At 36.6% G+C, this 20,259-nt stretch overlaps 1 protein-coding gene across 5 annotated transcripts in view; it reads right to left on the bottom strand.

Moving 5' to 3' along the window:
* PARG (poly(ADP-ribose) glycohydrolase) overlaps positions 1–20,259 on the bottom strand; it is a 59,638-nt gene that overhangs the window by 15,858 nt on the left and 23,521 nt on the right. For 3 of the 5 annotated variants that reach the window (XM_064430191.1, XM_064430192.1, XM_064430194.1), the window contains exons 8-15: positions 18,881–18,973; positions 16,630–16,787; positions 15,696–15,766; positions 15,586–15,610; positions 5,786–5,865; positions 3,318–3,378; positions 2,584–2,659; positions 254–401 (exon numbers count right to left, since the gene is read on the bottom strand). In XM_064430191.1, the coding sequence (XP_064286261.1) occupies positions 254–401; positions 2,584–2,659; positions 3,318–3,378; positions 5,786–5,865; positions 15,586–15,610; positions 15,696–15,766; positions 16,630–16,787; positions 18,881–18,973 (712 nt within the window). The remainder of the gene's footprint in view (positions 1–253; positions 402–2,583; positions 2,660–3,317; positions 3,379–5,785; positions 5,866–15,585; positions 15,611–15,695; positions 15,767–16,629; positions 16,788–18,880; positions 18,974–20,259) is intronic. The other 2 variants (XM_064430193.1, XM_064430195.1) reach the window with 1 other exon arrangement.

Here is a 20,259-nt window from a genome sequence, read left to right as displayed (position 1 = left end):
AAAATAAGCTCTTCTGCTTGCTGTCACTTATTTTTCTCCTTTCACAAAGCATCTATGGAACAGTGTCCCTTGTGGTTTTAGCTGGGATAAAGTAGGAAGCTCTTTGTCAAATGAATATCAACTTTTTTTCCCTTTTGTTTTTTAATCCTTACAGCTAAACTTCTAAAACCTTCCATACTAAACTTCAACTTAGAATATATTTTGTATATATAAAACCAGAATTTGATGTGAAACATTTTCTGCAAAGACTAACCTGTGATGATAAGACATTCATTGTGATCCAAGACTTCAGTGATGAGCCTTGATACAATCAGTTCTGGATTGATTAAAAACCGAATTTCTTCTTGTACTAGTCCTGCCCCGGTCACACCACCTCCAACAAAACGGTTTGCAAAATCAACCTACCAAAAATACATTCAGGAGGATTATAATACGATAAGAAAAAAAAAAATCCTTTTCTTACCAAAGTAAATAAAATCCTGTACAAATTTCAATTATTGTGCTGAAGTCTGCTGCAATCACTTAAAACTACAAGCAGAGAGACTGATTAACATGATCATGCCTCTCTCTTTTTTCCATTCAACTTCTCAGAAAACTTACAACAAATGAGACATTACACAGCAAAAGAAATTTTGCATCTCAAATGCTCCAAAACCAAGTTGCATGGGTTTCCCTTGAAGAGGCACATATTTCAGAATGAAACACATTTCAGTAAATGTGACAGATGAAAACAGCATTCTTTTTAGGGACATTGAAGAATCATTAGCTGGTCCTTTGCAAAGCATTCTGCCCCAACACAGAAGTATCTTTAGATTAGCACTGCTCCTGTAATAGTTCTACACCCAAAAAACCCTCTAACGAATTACTCTTGAAATGTACTAACAATCTCTTATGAATTGTCCTTGAAATGCACTTGAACAAGGCAAATATTTTTGACTCTAAAGGTTTCTGCTTGAAATAGAGAAGCTCTGGACTATTTTTTGCTGCAATAGTACATATTTTTTAAATTACATTTTCATACAGACAACAGTTTTAAAAAGAGTTGGTTTATTCAATAAAGTAATTACTATTCATTCAAATTAACTGCCCATATAAATTTATGACTTTAAAAAGTTACTTCATCTTCCAAATACTACTAGCTTCTTACTGATTTTTACTTAGGTAGCTGATGAGAGCACAGGTACAGAAGTTGCTGGGGTGACATGAACACCTGTGTAGATTACAAACTGACCCAGGAGGCAGAGTCCAAAGCACACCAAGAGCCAGCCACTACAGCAGCATGTGTTCCTCTAGTCTATCCTGGAAATACCAACACATTTCAGTTGTTTAAGATTTGCTAAACTTGACTATAATAAGAAGAGTTATACGAAAAGCACTCATATGTAGAGCATGCCAGGGCCCCAGAGCACTGTGACTGTGCTGGGCAGCCTCCCCTGGGCCAGCCTTGTCCCACACAAACACCCACCCTGTCCTGCACCTCACCTGAGACACATCACCTGTGGGCCAGCCCAGCCCTGCTGATGCCCACGTGCTCACCAGACATGTCTCAGTGCCCCTGGTGCCCTGACTCTCCAACGTGCCTTTGTCTGATGGCCACAGCCCATCAGCAGGGGCTGACTGTCACCATCCCTGCCCTGAGGCTGGGGTCACTGGGGACTCCTGCACTGTCCTGCCTTGGTCATCCTGCTCCCTGCTGCAGGGACTGCTCCTCATCTGAGCAGATGTATTTTGTCTGATAAGGTTTGAAATAGCCAGGAGAAAAAATATCACATCCTAGGCAATACTCCCTTATACAGAGTACAACACCAGAAAAATTGTTATTATTGAGCAATTGCTGAGTTCTTCATAATTTCAGCACACATTTGAGTGCTCCAGTTTGATAAAGTTATGAGACATTTTCAAGTATGAGCAAAAAGCATTGCAGAAAAAAATTTCTTGTCTCCTTCCTCCTCTTCCAATGCAGCACTTGTCCCTGGCTAAAAAAGTTCTCATTTTTACTTTTTTTTTTGGTAAAACAATTCTAGAAGGCAGACCTTTTTATTTTTCTCAAAGAAAAGCAGAAAGCAAACAATTAATTTGAAAACTCAAATGTGTTCCTTCCTATAGACATGGACAGGACATCCTCCTTATGAATTTCTTTTGCTGACTGCCTCCCAGACTGAAACAGTAGTGCTGGCAGCAGCAAGAAAGTCTCCTGGGTCACTGACCTGGTCACTGTCTGGGGCACAAGAATAATTTTTTTAAAATAAACTGAAACCCTTGACAAGTCATCAAGATTGCAGCCTGAATCTTTCTGTCTTGTCAATCTTTGATCCTGGCTTGAACCAGAAGACCTGAAGCTGTCCAGGAGTTGTGATTTTCTGTCAGCCCTTTCTGTAACAGGTACATGTGCTACCTAGATGAGCTGGGGAACACTGACAGTACCAAGACTGCACATGGAATTAATTTTGATAGGTTTTTTAATGCTGCATAACATCTTGTCATTTAAGTCAATTGAGGATAAACAAGTAACTTTGTTAAGCTGGCAGACCATGAAAGTATGACAAAAACATGAAATCCACAAGAACTGTTATATGCACTTACCTGTAGCATACCTTGTCCATTGCTTTCAATGGTGCCTTCAGAGGTGACATGCAATCTAGATAATTTTTTCTGAGATCTACCATTGAGGAAAAATATTGTACAGAAAGGATCATTTCAGAACCCCACAAAAGAACATTCATTTTAAAACAAAATTAACCCAAGCCCCAACCCAAACACACCTTAAACATGAGGTGATTTAAAAAAAAAAAAAAAAAACCACAAAATCCCTGACGGATTAAAAAATGTTTGCCTTGCAGAAACAATGTGGAAAAGTTTAACATAGTAATTTGTTCAGTTTCTCCACCTTTTACCATAAAACTCCACATCTGATGTTCTAAGTTCTTCTTGTTCCCCAGCAATGAAGCTGCAATACTTGCACTTGCGCTGATCATCACCCATAGTTCATTACATTACCTATCATTTCTTAAATCAAGAAATCATTGGCAATATAATCCCTCTTTTTTTCCCCCTCACTCAAGCAACAGCATCAAAGATATGTTACTGCTCTAAAACTTCAACTAATTGTCTGTGCTTTACAGACAACGATATGGGAAAACTCAGGACACAAACTACTTGTGGCAATTCAGCCACTGCCCTCTGTATGTCTTTCTGCAACAGTCCATAGCAAAGATTGATTTCTCTAGTACTTCTTGACCTGAATCAAGTCCAAAGGAATGACACTGAGTTACTGTGGACTTAAGAAACTTGTTACACTAACAGGATGTTTGACTTACCTCTCCCAGTCTGGAAACTCCTGGAGACACTGCCTTGTGAACGTCACCAATCCCGTAGGTTCTACAGGCAAACCAACCCCAAAGGAAAATGTATTAAGTGTGGAGCTTAGCCCTTAGATTATCTTAACTGGTAATCTTTGAAAACCACAAACACCATTCTTGGTCGATACCAAGAGCTTAACTTTCCTCAAGAGTGACTCTGATTTTTCCCCTGGCACCCCATGCTCTAAATGAAGATAAATAGAATTTAGACCAAAATATTACTTCTCTTCCCACTTTGCAGTTTGAATATTTTAGCTTTTCCAGATCTAGGAAAAACTATTTCTTAAGTGATTTTCACTTTAACAACACTAAGCACTACTAGAAAGACCCAGTAATTGAAGGAAAATGTGCTGTTTTAGAGAAAAAGAGATTGTGAACCTTTAAAATCAACAGCTGTTCAGTGCCAGAGAACCTGTGGAGGGAGGAAGCAGCAGCTCATATTTCCAAGAAAGTCCAACTATGTCAATAAGCATGCAGTGTTAAAAGATTGCAAATCAGGCAGTTTTTAACCCTGCCAGGATCCAAGTGAAATTCACTGTATTCCAACTGAGAAAAGACTCCTGCCCTTGAGAGAAAAAGAGGAGCTGTTGCTCATATAGGAAGGATGCAGTGTCATCTTCTCTCCTTATTTCACTCAAAAAAGTTCAGTTTTGCAACAGAAAGAAAATATCAACCTTTTATTAGGTGATATCATCTTAATAAAATCTTCAATTAAGACTTATTTCACTGCTAGAGTAAATCTACTGTGATTTATGAAAACATTCAGAACACTACATAAAGCAAAATGCATCCTTCGATAAAAGCCTTAAGTATTTTAAGTACTTTAAAATTTAGGTTAAAAAAAGGTTACTTTCTCTGAAAAAAGTACATAGCTTTCAAGCATAATAATCAAGTGCCCTTTCACAAGGGAATTCTAGTATCAGTTGTGGTATTCTGCAAATCAAGCTTTCATCTTTTGAGCACAAATTCTTCAGTACCCAGTGTTCTTTTACAGAGAACTCAATTATTTATAATAAAAAGAGCTGCAAAATTATTACAGTAACTTATAGAGCTAAGTTACTTCAGCTTTACTAGTTCCTCTGACAAAAAAAGAAAAAAAAAAGAGCAAGAAATGGGGTATTTTTAAGGTACAATAGGAATTTTTAATTCAGGAAAAGAGCATTCAAGAATCTCATTAAATATTAAAGTTATAATGTTAGGAAATCTAATATGGTAGTTTCATAAAGCATGTTCCCATCAGAGTTCATATTCTCAGGGGCTCAGGAACAGCTGCATCAATTCAGGATTTGGTTTGCACAAAAACATTATAACTCAGGTATTAAAAAAAGCTGGTACACTGTATCTCTTCCCAGTCCCCCACACAGATCACAGGTTACTTTTTACCTCAGAGATTTAGTTCTATTGATATTGCTTAAAGTCTGACAGCTGAAATAGGATATAGCTGCATTTATTTTGTGGTGAATTAAAATGATGAAGATGGTCTGAACCAAGTAAGGGCCTTTTGTATTTAATAGTTTAAATCTGTCTTTCTTTTAGAACAAACCCTTCTGAGAAAGTATGAAGTTAACAGTAAAATGCTGACATGTAAAGAAAAAGTTTTTTAAAAGACACCACTGTAAGAGTATTGCTGCAGATCTGATGTATGCTACTACAGTAAAACCTCTTTCTCCTCAAAAATGCAATATATAAGCTATGGTAGTTATCACAAAAATAGACCTGTTTTTGAAAAGCTTATGCAAATGTTCAAATCTGTGGTTAATAACAAAAGAGCTGACTATGCATTAAATTCTCCAAGAGCAGGAGATATCTCATAGCTTGCTATCATTTGTTTTATTTGAAGTGAGCAAATCTAAAAACGTCTTTGCTTTGGAACCATAGAAGGGAAAAACTTGAAATATCAACACAAGTAGGGGAATATCCCTCAGAACTCCAAACATTATAGTCAAAAGACTAAATATGCAGGAAAAGTGAAGCTTGACTCAAAATCTTTAAGACTGTGATTTTAACAGCTGTAATGTTGCCAAGTTCTCTCTACATCCTCACCTTGATATGGTGATGCAAGTGGTTGCATCTATTATTAGCATTATATATATACATATATTTATATCTACACAATGATACACACACACATTTTTACATACACACACACATATATATGTATATAAATATATATATAGATCTGTATTTCACATGCACCCCATATATATTTATCAGAAAAAATAAAACAGAATCAGATCTGGGCAAATAATTTGCTTGCATGCATCATCCATATGGTGAGAAGTGCCATTAGTATGAGAATCAGTGTACTTTGCAAGCTTTCTTTTATGAAATGTTTTCATCATGGCTGTGTAGCCATTTCTAAATTGAATGGGATTAAATTTTTCATCTATCTGCTTTGCAGCTCAAAAAAAGAATAAAGGATATACTTTTTTCTGTGACTCTTCTAAAATAGCAGAAAAGGGTCTTAAGTTTCTCAGGCTTTCTTGGTGACCTCCCTTCAAACAACCTGAAAAACAGGAAATAGAAACAAACAATTAGATTTCAGGGAGACAGTGCAGAGCAATTAGTGCTACTTACTAATTGCAATTTGATTTTTTGTAATTATTATGCACACATTTCATTAGGCTTGCATTGAAGTACTGTACTGTAGACAGAACACTCTAGACAGCCCCTCCGTAATTCAAGATTTTAGAACTAATGACTTTATTGACTTGCTGTATTTCTGATCAAGATGTCAAGTGAATGCTTCTCTCACTTACACCAATTTTCCAATACCAAGAAATATAATTTCAATATGAACATTTTGGAAAGCTACTAGTTTTATTTGCAACAAATTGAAATGTTTAACAGGTCATTAAGTGACCAAGGGGTGAAAACATGTATGTTGAGCACTCCAAGATCCATTTGTCCCCCTCCTTTCAGCTCAGTGAGTTGCTCAGAGGAATTAATGCAACCTTGCTGCTTTCAAGAGCTGCACTGTACCAGCAGCATTTCTAAAGAAAAGAACCTTCCCCCAACAGAAATGGCTCCATCCACTGGGCTGTTACAGCCATTCTGACAGACATTTGTAAAAAACCTAAGCATTAAAATGAAGGATCCTTTTTTTTAGCCATTAAGTGAATGTATTCTTTTAAGGTTAGCTGAAATACTTTCACTGCATCATCTATCTTCCAGCAACTTGAACATGCATTACTTAATTTCACTTCCAGTAGAGTGACAAGGCATTGTTATTGGCAACACATAATGGAATTTATCTGGAAGGAAGAACAGCAATGACTTCAGAAATAATACCCTTTGAATAGGAACTTTACTAAAAGATGTCTGATCCACTGAAAGGCCTGAGGATATAAGATTCCCCCCCCAATAAACAGTCTAAGTAAAGCAATGACACAACATGATTCATTTGCTTCTGTGTCATGGAATGACAATCTGCCTTTAAAACCAGAATGCTGAGAGGTTAATTAAACTAGATGCAGCAAGGAAGTGAACTAGATTTTCCAGCATTTTTCAGCATTCATCTGAAATCTATATTAAGTCACAGAGGTTAATTTTATTAGCACTTTATTCTTTGAACACTGAATCAGGACTTTAGGAAGGTAAACTCCAGACTTTTACAGTCTATTGTAACATGGGCCTATCTGCAAGTGCTGTCAAGGCCTTGAGCTTGCACAGGTGAAAAGGGGTTTATAAAAGGAGCCAATGTGTGCATGTATGTGCAGGTGTTGCCTAAATTACCCCCAACCTCTTATGTGGAAGTCTCATTTCTTTTGAAAGCTTTAAACTGGTTCATTTATCTGTCAGCCTGATCACATCTTTGCTAATTTTTTTGCCTCTTCACATCAAAGTGACATCTTGCTTACATTGCAAACTCTCAGGAGAGAGTTCTTCATGTCACAAAGGCAATTTGTGATCCAGCATAAACAGCAGGCTGGGCAGGAAAGGTGCAGAACTCTGCCTGAAGTAAGTCAGATCACTAAACCCAGTCATATTTGTGAATGCAACAGGAAAAGCAAGTGATATTTACATGATTCAAAAATGGCCTTGTCCTACCCCATTAACTTAAATGAGGACATCACATAGCAAAGTTATAAATGTTTTAACCTTGAACCTTATTTCTGAAACAATCAACTGGACAAAATAATGAAAACTTTCTTTTTGAAGCAAACACTTTAAAGAATAGAGCTATATGAAGGCATCACTAAGATATTAAGTAACACTATGCTTCAAGTGCTGCAATACAGATCCTACTAAAAATCCACCCAAAAATCTAAGTGGAAACCACATAATTTCCTGACAGAACCACCTAGGGCCAAAACCCATTAATTTCAATTAAAGCACTCATCCAGATGAAGTGCACTGTAAATCAAACACAAAGCACTGCAAGTCCACTTTCAGGTGAAGTAATTAAAATCTTAGTGGCAATGGCATATGTAAGCTTTGTACAGGATGTTCCCACTGCCATGCAGTAACTTCAATTTATCAGCTACAGGAGCTGAGACAGCCTCAAGGACTGATCACCAAATTCATCTCTGGCTCTCCAGCCACGCCAGGGGAGTAGCAATGTTAATCAAACACAAGACTCCACAGAGATACATGTAGTTATTCAAGGCCAGAGATTTTAAAACATAAAAAACTTTGTGTTTATGACATTTATGATTGTTAAAGTCATTGTGACTAAATGAAAAATCTTTCCCAGCAAATATTCAGACATTTAATTGTTCTGAAGAGAAATACAGTATATGAGAAATAAAATGCTAAAAATAGTAAGAACTAATATTGGGAAAAGGTAAAAGAACTGTCAGTAATCATACAGTAAGGTTACAAGGCAAAAGTTCATACCATTTCAACAATTATTACAAAAACATGCAAGGGCATTTTCCTAAAAACTCTGGAATGGAAAAAGAAGCATTTAAAAAGTGCAATCAATATTCTGGTTTTTGCAGTCTTGACTGTCAACTCAAAATTGTCATATTTGTAACCAACATTTCCACCTTCTAAAGCTGGAGTCAAAAGCTCCAAAGAACCTACTCCCAACTGCTTCCTTGCTGAGGCAAGTGGACTTTAAACTTGCAAGGAACTTCAAAAGGCGCATTGAAAATAAGAGAAAAATTATTTAAGAACTTCACCAAAAGAGCTTCACAAAAGTGACCTTGGCTTGCACGGACTTTACTGGGGAGAATTTGAACCAGCTTAAGTAAACAGTTCCCAAATACGCTGTTTCTGATTAAGGTAAAATTAAAATACAGTATTTACCTGTAAAATTTCATTTCCAAGGAGTTAAATTGCTGCCCCAATGTTACTCTAAGAACTGGCTCCAGCAGGAGCCATTACAATCACGTGATTTAATCTCCCAGTTCAATAATTTCCTAATGATATTTCCATACCCAGACTGGGCTTCCTTTGAATGTTTCTTTTCAAAGAGAACAATCACGTCTGTACATTGAGGTTGGAACCCATTGTAAGACCCAGAAAGGTGTACACACTGTAACAATATGCAAAAATTTGCAGTATGGATCACACTTCAAATAATAATTCCCATTCATAAATCCATGGCATTCCATGGGTACTCTTTGCAGACATGTGGATACACAATTTTGTACTTGTGATCCCTACAATTAACCACGTGTACTGTTTCCTCCACTACCCACAGGCACTAAAAAGTGTCTTTTTCTTTACTACTGGACTTAAAGAAACTTTAAGTTGTTTGTTTATCGTGTTGTTTCTTATATTTTAGTGTGATCTCACTAAAGATAACAGAATATCTGAACAAGTACAAAACATTTAACTAAAACTTGATCTTCTCCTACAAATAAAGTCAAGGAAGGACTTACACAGAAGTCATATGGACACATGAATTTCACCCAGTAAAGGGAATGAGCATGGGGAAGGATGCAAAGTTAAGGCAGAAATGAAAATACTGGATAGATGTTTCCTTCCACCTCAAGAACACAGCTAATCACAAAACAGTTTTAGTCTAAGGCAGTGGATGACAAAATGCTTGGAAAAGAGAATAAACCAAATATCTTGCTTTTTCTATGTTGCTCCATTTCAAGCCTATGTATATATACATGTAGGAGTGGAAATAAAATACTTAAGTATGTTACTGTCAAACTTTATTGCCCTCCTATGATTGAGAGCTATTTTGATTAAGTGGCTGAGCATCCTCAATAGGAACCACTGAAATTTCAGGTTGATACACAGCACCCTAAAGGAAAAACTAATATAGTGTTCAATGGTCCAATAACCTCATCATTTAGGACTGCATTAGCTGCACTGGGGAGCACATAAGCATCCCTTCCATCTTTCTCCTGCAATTCCCAAACTCTTGGAATAAAAAAGTGGAGTTCCAGGAACAAACAAGAAATATAAAATTCTCTTTTTCAAAACCACTATCATATTTCTAATGAAGTGTTTTTGAGCTTTGTCTTCTAATACTAAGCCCAGCTTATCAAAACAGTTTCAAAAGGATTCCCTCTCAGTGTGATTTGACATTTTTTATCCAATTGTGCTCAAGGCAACCTTAGTCACAGCCACATAAAGGACTGCATGTAGATATTAGTGTACCAAAGGTCAAGCAAAGCTGTGAGCATTAATGAGCACAAAGAGAGAGGAGCCCACCATGTAAGATTTGGAATCTGTCTATAATTATGGGTGCTTGTCACACAATTGCATGGGACAGACAACGATTTCCTTCTCTAAACATATGAAAGCAAACGTGTTTACCATATAGGAATAACTGGAATTACATTAATTACCCATATCCTTTGCCTCAAGTGTTTTCTGAGAATGCTGTTTTGTTATTTATTGGGTGGGGTTTCTCCCATACAGAAACATATATCTACCTTTTAAAATGGACCTTAAAATCTCTAAAGCCTCACTCCAGTGAATAAGATAGGAGATAGGACCAGTACAGGACGTTACATGAAGAATGGAGCACCAACAAGTGTTTCATTGCTATAATTTATGCTTCCCTTCCCAAGGGAGACAAACTACACTATATTTTGGGAACATCAATACCCCAGAGACCCACTCTGGTCTCCAAAGTGCCCCAGGGGGTGTGCAAGACAATCCATTAGGCTGCAGGAAGAATATATTTTTGTCCCATTCATCAAATGAAAAAAACATTTTGAAGTAGTGGTTATTTCATCTTTATCTCATCCTTTCTAATTTTTTTCCATGTTTTATAATGCAATATATTAGTAAACTAGCACATGTATATAACTCCTAAGTAAATAAATACAAACACATTGGGGTATATAAATAAATATATATTATATATATAGTATAAATGCAATACATTGCTCAAAAATGTTTTACTGATTAGCATGTGTGACCAAAAAAGTTGAGACCACTGCCCTAGACAGCTTTAAATATAATTTCCTAAATATCAATTACATAATGCAAATGAAGAAACCTCAGCAAATTTAAAATGGGACATTCTTATACCCAATATAAACTCTTACTAGAGAGTCCTGCAGCCACCGAAAATATTTTAAGTGAGAATTAGAAGGAAAACTATTCAGTATATTACAACTTTACTTTATGAAATTTGGACTTAATGGAAATCAAAAGCAAAATAATCCAAATGACAAATTCCTTCCAGAGAGATGAAAGGCAGGCAAACTGACCATCCCTCTGAGAAAACAAAAGGAAATGCCACTGTCCACATCTTGCATTTCCTGATAGAAAAACAGAGCACAACCCCTCACAAGTCAGGTACAGCAACCTTGGTTCTTCTTTTCTGGTGCCTGGTATGTGCTTCTTCCACTCAACATGAATTCTATCTGTATAAAAACTGCCTTCCTCCTCTCAGCTTATAAAGCACATCATTCTAGAGTTCTCTAATTTCCTTCATATCAAGCAGGAGAAAAACAAAACATTCAATATTTCAACCTCACGGGCAATTTCTTTACTGTGATGTGTTATAGGTACAAACTGTCGTCATCTGAGAAGTTATTTAAGAACAGTGCACTATTCAATAACCTTGTGTTGAATTAGAATTTCATCTGTAGATAAATAATGACTTTTAAGATGTGTGTGAACAAAAATATGGAGCAAGGTAATTATTTTGCGAATCTAGACACAAAAAACTATCTTTCACCTCAGACACTCCCGTATACTCACATGTCTCTTCTCTGTGCTTTGCATTTTGTCATTCTGTTTATTGTGGCCAGTAACTTGGTGCATTATAAATCTGTTTTAACAAAAGGTTTTGATGATTTGTGAGTCTTAAAATGCATCAGGTTTATATCTGACCTTGATGAAAGGATAAGATGCTAACTGTAAGTACACAACACCAGAGAATAGTGGGGTAAAATATTTTACCTCGAGGATCTAAAACAAGGACAACCAACAGCATGGTACAACTAAGTTCTGGACTACATTACTGTATTTACTATGCTAAAAAACATTCAGATTCAGTGCTGTTTTAATCACTGAAGAAAGAAATTATGCCAGATTCATAAAAATAGTGTCCTTTTGAAGCTGTCTATTTAAAGAGTGTTTCCAGATTTACCAAACACAAATGTTGATTTAAATTTTTTTACGGAAAATTATAGTTGATTTAAAGTAATCCATCCAAGGCTAATTAGTTCACATGTCCAAAGTAGGCACAACAGAATAAGTTCTGTAGGATCAGTGTCCTTTAACTCAGAAAACCTAGAACCACTTATCAGAGGAGCAATACATCTCAGTCCAAAACAAGTTCTCTCAAAGTCATTAGATAATCTATTCCCCAGAGAATATTCATTAGTGTTATGAAATTGATGTTGTTTATGGAGAGATAATTGCATTACTGGTAAATTAGATTTCAATTCTCCTGCATAAATGTACCATACAGTTTCCCATTTCCTTTCATATATTATATATTCCATAAAAGAAATATATCTTAACTAGTGTGTTTTTCTCCTCATTTCCAATCACTTGAAATTACTTTAAAGGTTTGTTTGATAAAGATGAAGAAATTCAGTCCCAGTGGAATACTGGTGGTTTCAGACCAGAGCATGCACTAATATATGTGCCAGAAGATCTAGCAGGCTCATGCTGATAGACTTTACTGCCTTCAGTTATGAACTCAGGCCCAGTGCCTTGAATGGGAACTATTACATCTTCAGTTTAACCACAGAGTTTTTGAACAAGGAAAATGGAAGAGTTCTTCTAACTTGACACAACAGCTCAAACAAATCTGTAGCAGGTCAGAGACACAGCAGAAGCAAAGCAGGTCCTTGGCAAACCTGTGTTATTTCCAGAACACTGATTCAATACTGCAGACATTCTCCCTCACATTTTGCTTCCACATATAACCAAACTAGACAGTTTCCTAAATTACCAAATTCTATAATGTCTATAGTGTAATCACAACCATCACCACAATCAACTATTTTAAACTCAGCAACCAACATCATAAATGTAGAGAGTAAATGCAATTCAGGCTCTACATTCAACCAGAATGCAACTTCCAAGAAAAATACATCAATAAGGTAAATAAAATGGCCAATTCAATTATTTCTTTCTTTTGTGATGGATTATTTTGGAATAAAGCTGCCCAATCTAATGTCATCACATATACTATAGCAGTGTTTTTAAAAAGAAAAATGGAACACTCTAATTTTAGCTTGATATTTTGAACAGAAGCAATATTATGCTATTTAATAAGATCTAATGTTTGGCCACTGAATTGATGTCATTCTACCTACTCAAATTCATAAATATTAAAGCTCTTAAACTATGAATTCCTTTTTATCAACTACATTTTAGATGAATTATTTTATTAATTACTTAAGATCATAATAGGCTCATCCCTGCCAAGAAAAAAAGAGGAAGAATTCAATTAAATTACTTAGTATTTAATTATACACAGGTGACTTTCAGTCTGTACCAAGACAAGGAATCAAAATAGACAGTGTCAACACACACCATTAAACCAAGTGCTTCTGCATCAAAAAAGGAGTGGCCACATTGATTCTCCTCTCATTTGGCAAGACTAACAGCAGGAGAGAAGTAAAGCACGGATGATGTGTGTTAATACTAACACATACAACAGCCTTCCTCCCAATCAGCTGCACTTATGTCTCTATGAGTCTTAAATTTTAAACTACCTTGGAGTGACTGTCTTGTTTTGTCAAACAGATTTGTACCTTGGGAGGAGTGGGGGTGGAACTTACAATATGGTAGTTAATAGCACATAAAAACCTAAAGCAGGGAGAAGACTGACAGGAAAGAAGGAACATATCAGCATTTAAATGTAAAAAGTGTAACTATTTTATGGTGTACAAAAAGGTACTGATGTTTAAGTCTGCATAAAGTGATCTGATGAAAGAGTGCTGTGTAAAACCAAAAACACAAGAAAATGTACACAGTTGTGTTTCTAACTTAGAAGTTGCAAATTTCAGTTTTCGGTCTCAGAGATTTGAGGGGAGGAGTGGGAGCCTTTTGTATCAATGTAGACAGGACATGGATAAAGGAATACAGGAACACCATGTTTTCTAAAGAAAAGCCCCTCCAATGCTAGCATCCATGCACTCAGTAGCTTGGCTTTGTTAGGGAACAACAGCAGATGATTTTTGATACCTCAAGAACAAAGTCATTCACCCACAGTCATGTAGCAAATGAATTATGCTGAGGAAAGAACTAAGTCTGAAAAAAGCAACAGACCATAATACAGTGGGGACAAAAGGTTGATGTGTGAACAATCTGTTATGCCCATCCCTAAGCAGACAGAGCAGAGCAGCAGCCTCCAAAGCCTTCACATCAAAACATTTTTATAAGCAGGAAAAAATTCACAAATACTTTAACTTCAGTCATTGCCTACTGCCTTTTGAGTACATTCAGATATCCAAAATGGTTTTTTTTAAGAAGCTGAAAACAGACACTGCAGTGAACCAAATCCTATCATCTTTACAAGTCTGAAACAATAGCTGAAAATATGACCATTTACTCTGTCCTTGCTACTAAAGAAGGAACTTTGCAGGGCAGAAAAATAGAGGGTTGGCAGGAAGAAAAAAACCTGTAAGATACTATCTATCCTCCTTCTTCCCTCTCATTTTAGATTTCAACTAAGTCAAGTTATATACAGTAGCAGAGAACTGTACAGTCTTCTGTAGTACTCTCTCCAGAACTCTTCCTTTGGCTTTTATCCTACCAGTCTCCCATTCTCACTGACACATTCTCTCAAATGGTATCCACTGCCTGCCACTGTTTGTATTCTACTTCACTAATCTGCTTATTATCAAATTCAAAAGACAGGGGGTATAGGAACGTGGATTTAGTACAACAAATAGTTAAGTAAAAAAAAAAGGAATGGAAAAGGAAACTGTACTTATCGAATAAATGCATAAATTGGCAAACACTGAGGAAGAGCCACTTTTAATCCTCAATCACCAGAGGACATTAGCTTCCCTTCTTTTCTCCAGTTTGGCAACAATATTGTTGTTCTTGCACAAATAAAAATGGCTTTCTACCTTACATGAGTTGAAGCTGAGCATTGCCTCATGCATAATGCAAAAGGAAGGCCTGAAGGTTGTCTGCTCTATTCCCCTTCTAAATAACATTGTGGGACCTTACCATGAGAGCACCAGGCAGCCAAGTCAGAAAACAATGTTGGGCTGACTGGAACAGAGCAGAAAATTCTGAATGCTTGCTACTTTATACTGGTCATTCTTTGAGTCCACGGCAGGAAAATATTTACCTAATGATTTGCCAAGGTTTTTTATTTAGACATAGCTTGCAATATTATGCCCTGAGTCAACCACAAGTAGTGCACTCTAATACTATCACCTTACATTGCTCTGCAATTTTCATAGAGGAGCAGAAGAATTTGCTCCAGTTATTTAACAGCATTTTATTCTACAGTTGGTAAGAAATTATCCAAATTGCAAAATTTAACTGCTTGGTTTATAAAATTTAATTTTGTTTAAATTGCAACAAAAACCAGCAGCTTAAAGTCCTTTAAAAATACCACAGAATACAGCTAGAAGTGTAAAGTCAAAAAGAACTCCTTTCAGACCTTTCACTCTCCTTTTTCAATGCTCTGAACATCAGTATTTTTAATACACCAATGGTACTTTTCATTGATTTGTTCTTAGGAACTACTGGTAGAAAAATACATGGAATTGTATGGCATGATAATGTCCACCCACACTTCTCTTCTGTAACCCACTGCTCTCTTGGGATAACCACCCAGCCAGTGACCCTGGTCTCTGCTCTGAAATACACAATATGGACAAACCTGTGACAGTCCTTAAAGGCAGCAGCTGCCAAAACATCATTAGTACATTGGCACGCCTGACAATTTGTTCTGAAAGTCCTAGTCCAATACAGCTCTCATAACACACGCACCCAAGTGTGCTGGATCCCAGGCAACACTGGTTTTGTATTTCATCTCAGCTGTCAGAGCACATCCACTACATCTGTTAACAGTGAGGAATAAGAAAAACTCTAGATCAATAATCTATCCAAGCTTCAGCCTAATAAACTTAAAGCTGATCTACATTTGTATGGAAGTGCCAAAAAATGATAAACTCATCTTTCTAATCTACAAGTCCATGTGAACCATAATATTCTGCAGCAGAAAATGCCTCCATGTACTTCCCTCATTTAAAATTCAAATAAGCATATTTAAATTATAAAAAAAGATGTGAAGAAAAATTTATAATCAAATCTGATTGTAAGTCAGGACTAAGGAAAAAAGAAGAAATGCTTGCTTAGACATCAGAATATCTTTAAGTAAATTCCTATTGTGGCCTTCTTAAGCTAACTTGCAGCAAAAAGAAAAAGTTAATTTTAACACAATTGCCTTAAAATAATGGTATGGATGATGAAGAATGAAGTCCTATTGATATGACTTAATGTGCAGATCACCACTGATAACATAGGAAACAACAGAAATGTGGCTGGGGAAACACCAGCCTTTAATTTAAATACACACAGAACACAACTAAGTTGTGAAGCACAACTAAGATACGCCATTTGCAGATTATTGGCTTATGAGGAGGCAGGGAATTGTATCAATCTAATTGTGGCAGAGGAAGAGTGTGTCTGTGCATGCTCATGCACAAAAGCAAATCTGGAATATTGATCATATCTTCCTGTGCACAAGATCCTTTCTTACATAGATGCACGGTTTTCTTTCCCTTAGAGGCAATAGGAAAAACCAGACAAAATGCAAACTAGTGAATTTAGTGACAGAAACATGAAACAAATGAGTTTCTCCCCTAAAGGACAATATTTTCATGGCAAGGCTATCAGGCTCATTTACTGCTGAGTGCCATACCTGTTGAAGTTAATGTCTGGATAACTGGAATACTCAGACTTCATCTTGGCATTGCGACGTGGAAAAGTACAGAAGAAAGCATTGGCCAGGAAGCTGGAGATCTGCTCCTGTGACATTGTGATGGAGTGATTCATCTTTTGTTTCAGCAGAGGTATTGGCTACCAGCAAAAGGAATGAGAAGGAGGAAGGGGCAGGGGAGAAAGGAGAGAGAAGAATAATTAGCTTACCCTTTTTGAAAGAAAAAACAGAAGCACAAAATTACATTTGTTATATTAGAGCAAGAGTAATTTAGGCCATTGGTAAAGCCTTTAATCAGCAGCACCGTTAAAGTCAAGAACAGTTTATTCAAGACAATTCAGAAAGGGCTTGCCTGGCAAACTGCATATTTCTAATCAATAATAAAAAGATCAGGAAAGCACAACTTATCAAACAAAACCATCAGGAATGCATAGAGGGAAAAAAATAGATGGGATGTTGCAAATCCTGGGCAATGTTAAAAACTGAAATAAAAATCCACTTTCAAGAGCTGTATAGTTAAGACCCCTCAGGGAATGCTTTCAGCTACAAGAAACATGCTTTGAACTTTACAAAGAAACAAGGAAGTCATGCCACAGATCATAACTCTATTACTTACTTTGAATTTTTTTCCACCCTACTTGAAGAAGTAACATTGATGGAGTTTGTACAAAGTGTGTAATTCATTCTTTTATAATCAGAATGAACAAAAAGCTCAGCTTCACTATGGTCTTCAGTTTGAAGAGTTATTTTACTCTGGTCAGGGTTTCCTTAATACAAAAAGAAATAAAGGGGCAGAGGGAAGAAAGAACTCCCCAACTTGAAGCCTCATGTATCTTTCATTTTATCAGGCATTTGTCTTCTGATTTTGAGCTTTGGCTCACAGCATTCATCATGGTATCTTATTTCTTTAATTATGTGATAATATGGAGTGTGGCAGGGGCACATCACTCTGACTGCTGAGTCCAGTAACCATTATGATAAACCCACTTGACAGGAGAAAGAGAACACAGTTTTCACTTGCTTCCAAAATTCTCAGCCATCATCATTAGCCTAGCACCAGTACAGCTACACTTTCATCCTTCTAGCTGGGAATACCAAAACTGCTGTTGATTTAGACTGTTGAGTATCCAGCCCTGTTTACTCCAGAAAACAACAAGTCTCCTTTCATTCTTATAACTACTACATTCACTGAATCTCATTGTCGTCTGGCTATTTAATTAACAAGCTTTATTATGATGTCTGAAGTCACACAGCTAGAGGGGGAAAAGAGCCCTGAGAAGCTCATTTTATTAAGTCTACAAACCTATAAAAACAGAATGTCTTTGGATAGTGTTATATTGGAACAAATTTATCTTTATGTCTAACAAAAAAAATGGGTCTGACAGAGATCTTCACAATTTACATTGCCTAGCAGTACATGATCTCTAAAAGTCTTGCAAGTCTTGTGCTTGACTTGTTTTCAGAAACTTCATAGTATTTTCAAACAACTCCCCTCATCAAGTTACCAGCAAAAAAAATTAAGAAATATTCATAGCTTGAAATTATGTATATACTTCAGGACTCTTGCAGCATAAAAAAGTAGGGAAACATTTTCCCTGCTTATTCCTAATAGAATCAATTCAGAAAATGGTAAAAAAGTTTATAAATTGTTCTCACCCTACTAATCTGTTACTTACCATACATCCTCACTTGACCAGCCCTACTCACTTTTATCAGCTTTGCTCCTTACAGAACTAATTCCCATAGCATTAATACAGAATTACCTAAGGTTTGTATGTGTGCAAGCTCTAAACAGAATAAAGTATGCTCCCAAGTAAATGAAAGCTTAAAAAAATACCACTCCTAAGATTAAAAAACTTCTAAAATAAAAAATTAGATTAAACTGAAATAAAAACCTGAAACAGATAATTCAATTTTTCCAGTTTCTAAGGTTGATTTTACAACCTGATTTGTTGTGTTGTCATTTAATTCAAGAAATACAAGAAGCAACTTCAGCATATAGAAAGGAAAGGCTTATTGAAGTTCAGGCTAAAACTATGACAGTGAGATTTACTTTTTTTTGCATTCTATTACATAATTGCAGATGTGTATTGTCCATTCTGCTCCTTAGGTCTCATCTGCCTTCAACACAAAAATTACAGCTTTTATTAAGAACATAATATGACCCTGATGTTTGACCTTAGCCATCAGCTGCAGTTTGCAGAGAAGTGCTCTGCTAGCTGGGTTTGCTCACCTGGGTGCAGATATTAGGGAGACAGAGTGCCAGCTTGACCATATCAGGAAGAATGGACTGGAACAGATGTTGAGCCTCTGCATCTTCAAGAACCTGTTAAAAAACAAGAAGAAAAAAAAAAAGCTTTATACCTCAGAAATAATGATTGAATTAGAACTTTGTGAAAACAGGACCTATGCAAAAGAAACAAGAAAAAAAAAAACAGATCCTCTTAGCTTCATGCCAAATCTGTTACATTTTCACAGCAGTGCCTCAATAAATTTACCTTGCAATAATCCACTGACTGAGGTACAGAAACAAGTCTCAAAAGTAACAGTTGAGAAATCATATCACCAAATGCCCTTTAAAGAAAGCTTGAGTAAGTTGTCATTTCACTCTTTCCAAGGCAATGAACCAAATTTTCATCTGAAAAAATCACTACCTAACCACAGAAGTACTGGAATAATTTACTCAAATTTCATATTCAGGTCACAGTCCAAGACAAGTACCTGTGACATCCTCCTATAAAGGACAGATAAAATGCACTCCTGGCTCAGATCAGTGGGCCTCTGCAGCAGCAACAGGAAATCCTATGCAAGAGGATGCAATCCTGGGCATTGTCTGCTATCCATCCCCACCAAATTCCCTCAAGAATTATAGCCACTGTTACACAGCAGGTGCAGCCTGCCAGGCCCCACAGGCTGAAGTTGCAATCTTTTCAGTCTCTTCCTGTAGGACACCTGACACTACAACTATTTCAGCTGCCTCACCCTCTCTTCTAGCATACTTTCTGAGAAAGGGAGACCAGAATTGACAACACTGAAAACAAACAGGCACAGTCATGTTTCACAAGGCCTCTCAACTTTTACACCCAAGAACAAGACACACCAAACCTTTCTTGCCCTGCTCTCAGTTTCCCCTGACACTGTCTGGCCCACTGTGGACATGTCCAGCTGCCAAAGCCTATCAAGCCAATATACTCAGAGTAAGTCCAGGATCTCCCTTCCAGTTGCAACTGGCAGTTCTGAGCACAACATCCCACACCCAGGGTTTGGATAAACCCACCCACGTGCCTATTCATGTATCATACACCTATTTTTCAAAGATGCAAAAATGATCAAAGATGCTCTGTTATCTCCTGCTCCAAGTATTAATATAAAGGGGTAGGAGTACTTAGGAAGTTGAAAACCAAAACATAAGCAAATGTTCAAAGCACAAACAACTTTTGTTTGGGAAAAGGGAGAAAATATTACAACACCAAGACCTACAGAGTTACTTTCTATGCATTATATATGCTGCTTGTGGAGGCATAAAAATGAGGGTTTAATATAAAGTTTTAAAATGAAAGAAGAACTTACAAAGAACAACAAGCCCAGGAAACATGAAAATAATTTGATACG

The sequence above is a fragment of the Passer domesticus genome, chromosome 8 (assembly GCF_036417665.1).
Source record: "Passer domesticus isolate bPasDom1 chromosome 8, bPasDom1.hap1, whole genome shotgun sequence".
Classification (NCBI taxonomy): domain Eukaryota; kingdom Metazoa; phylum Chordata; class Aves; order Passeriformes; family Passeridae; genus Passer; species Passer domesticus.
The sequence above is the reverse complement of the archived record's forward strand: the minus strand, read 5'-3'. Positions and strand labels throughout refer to the sequence as shown.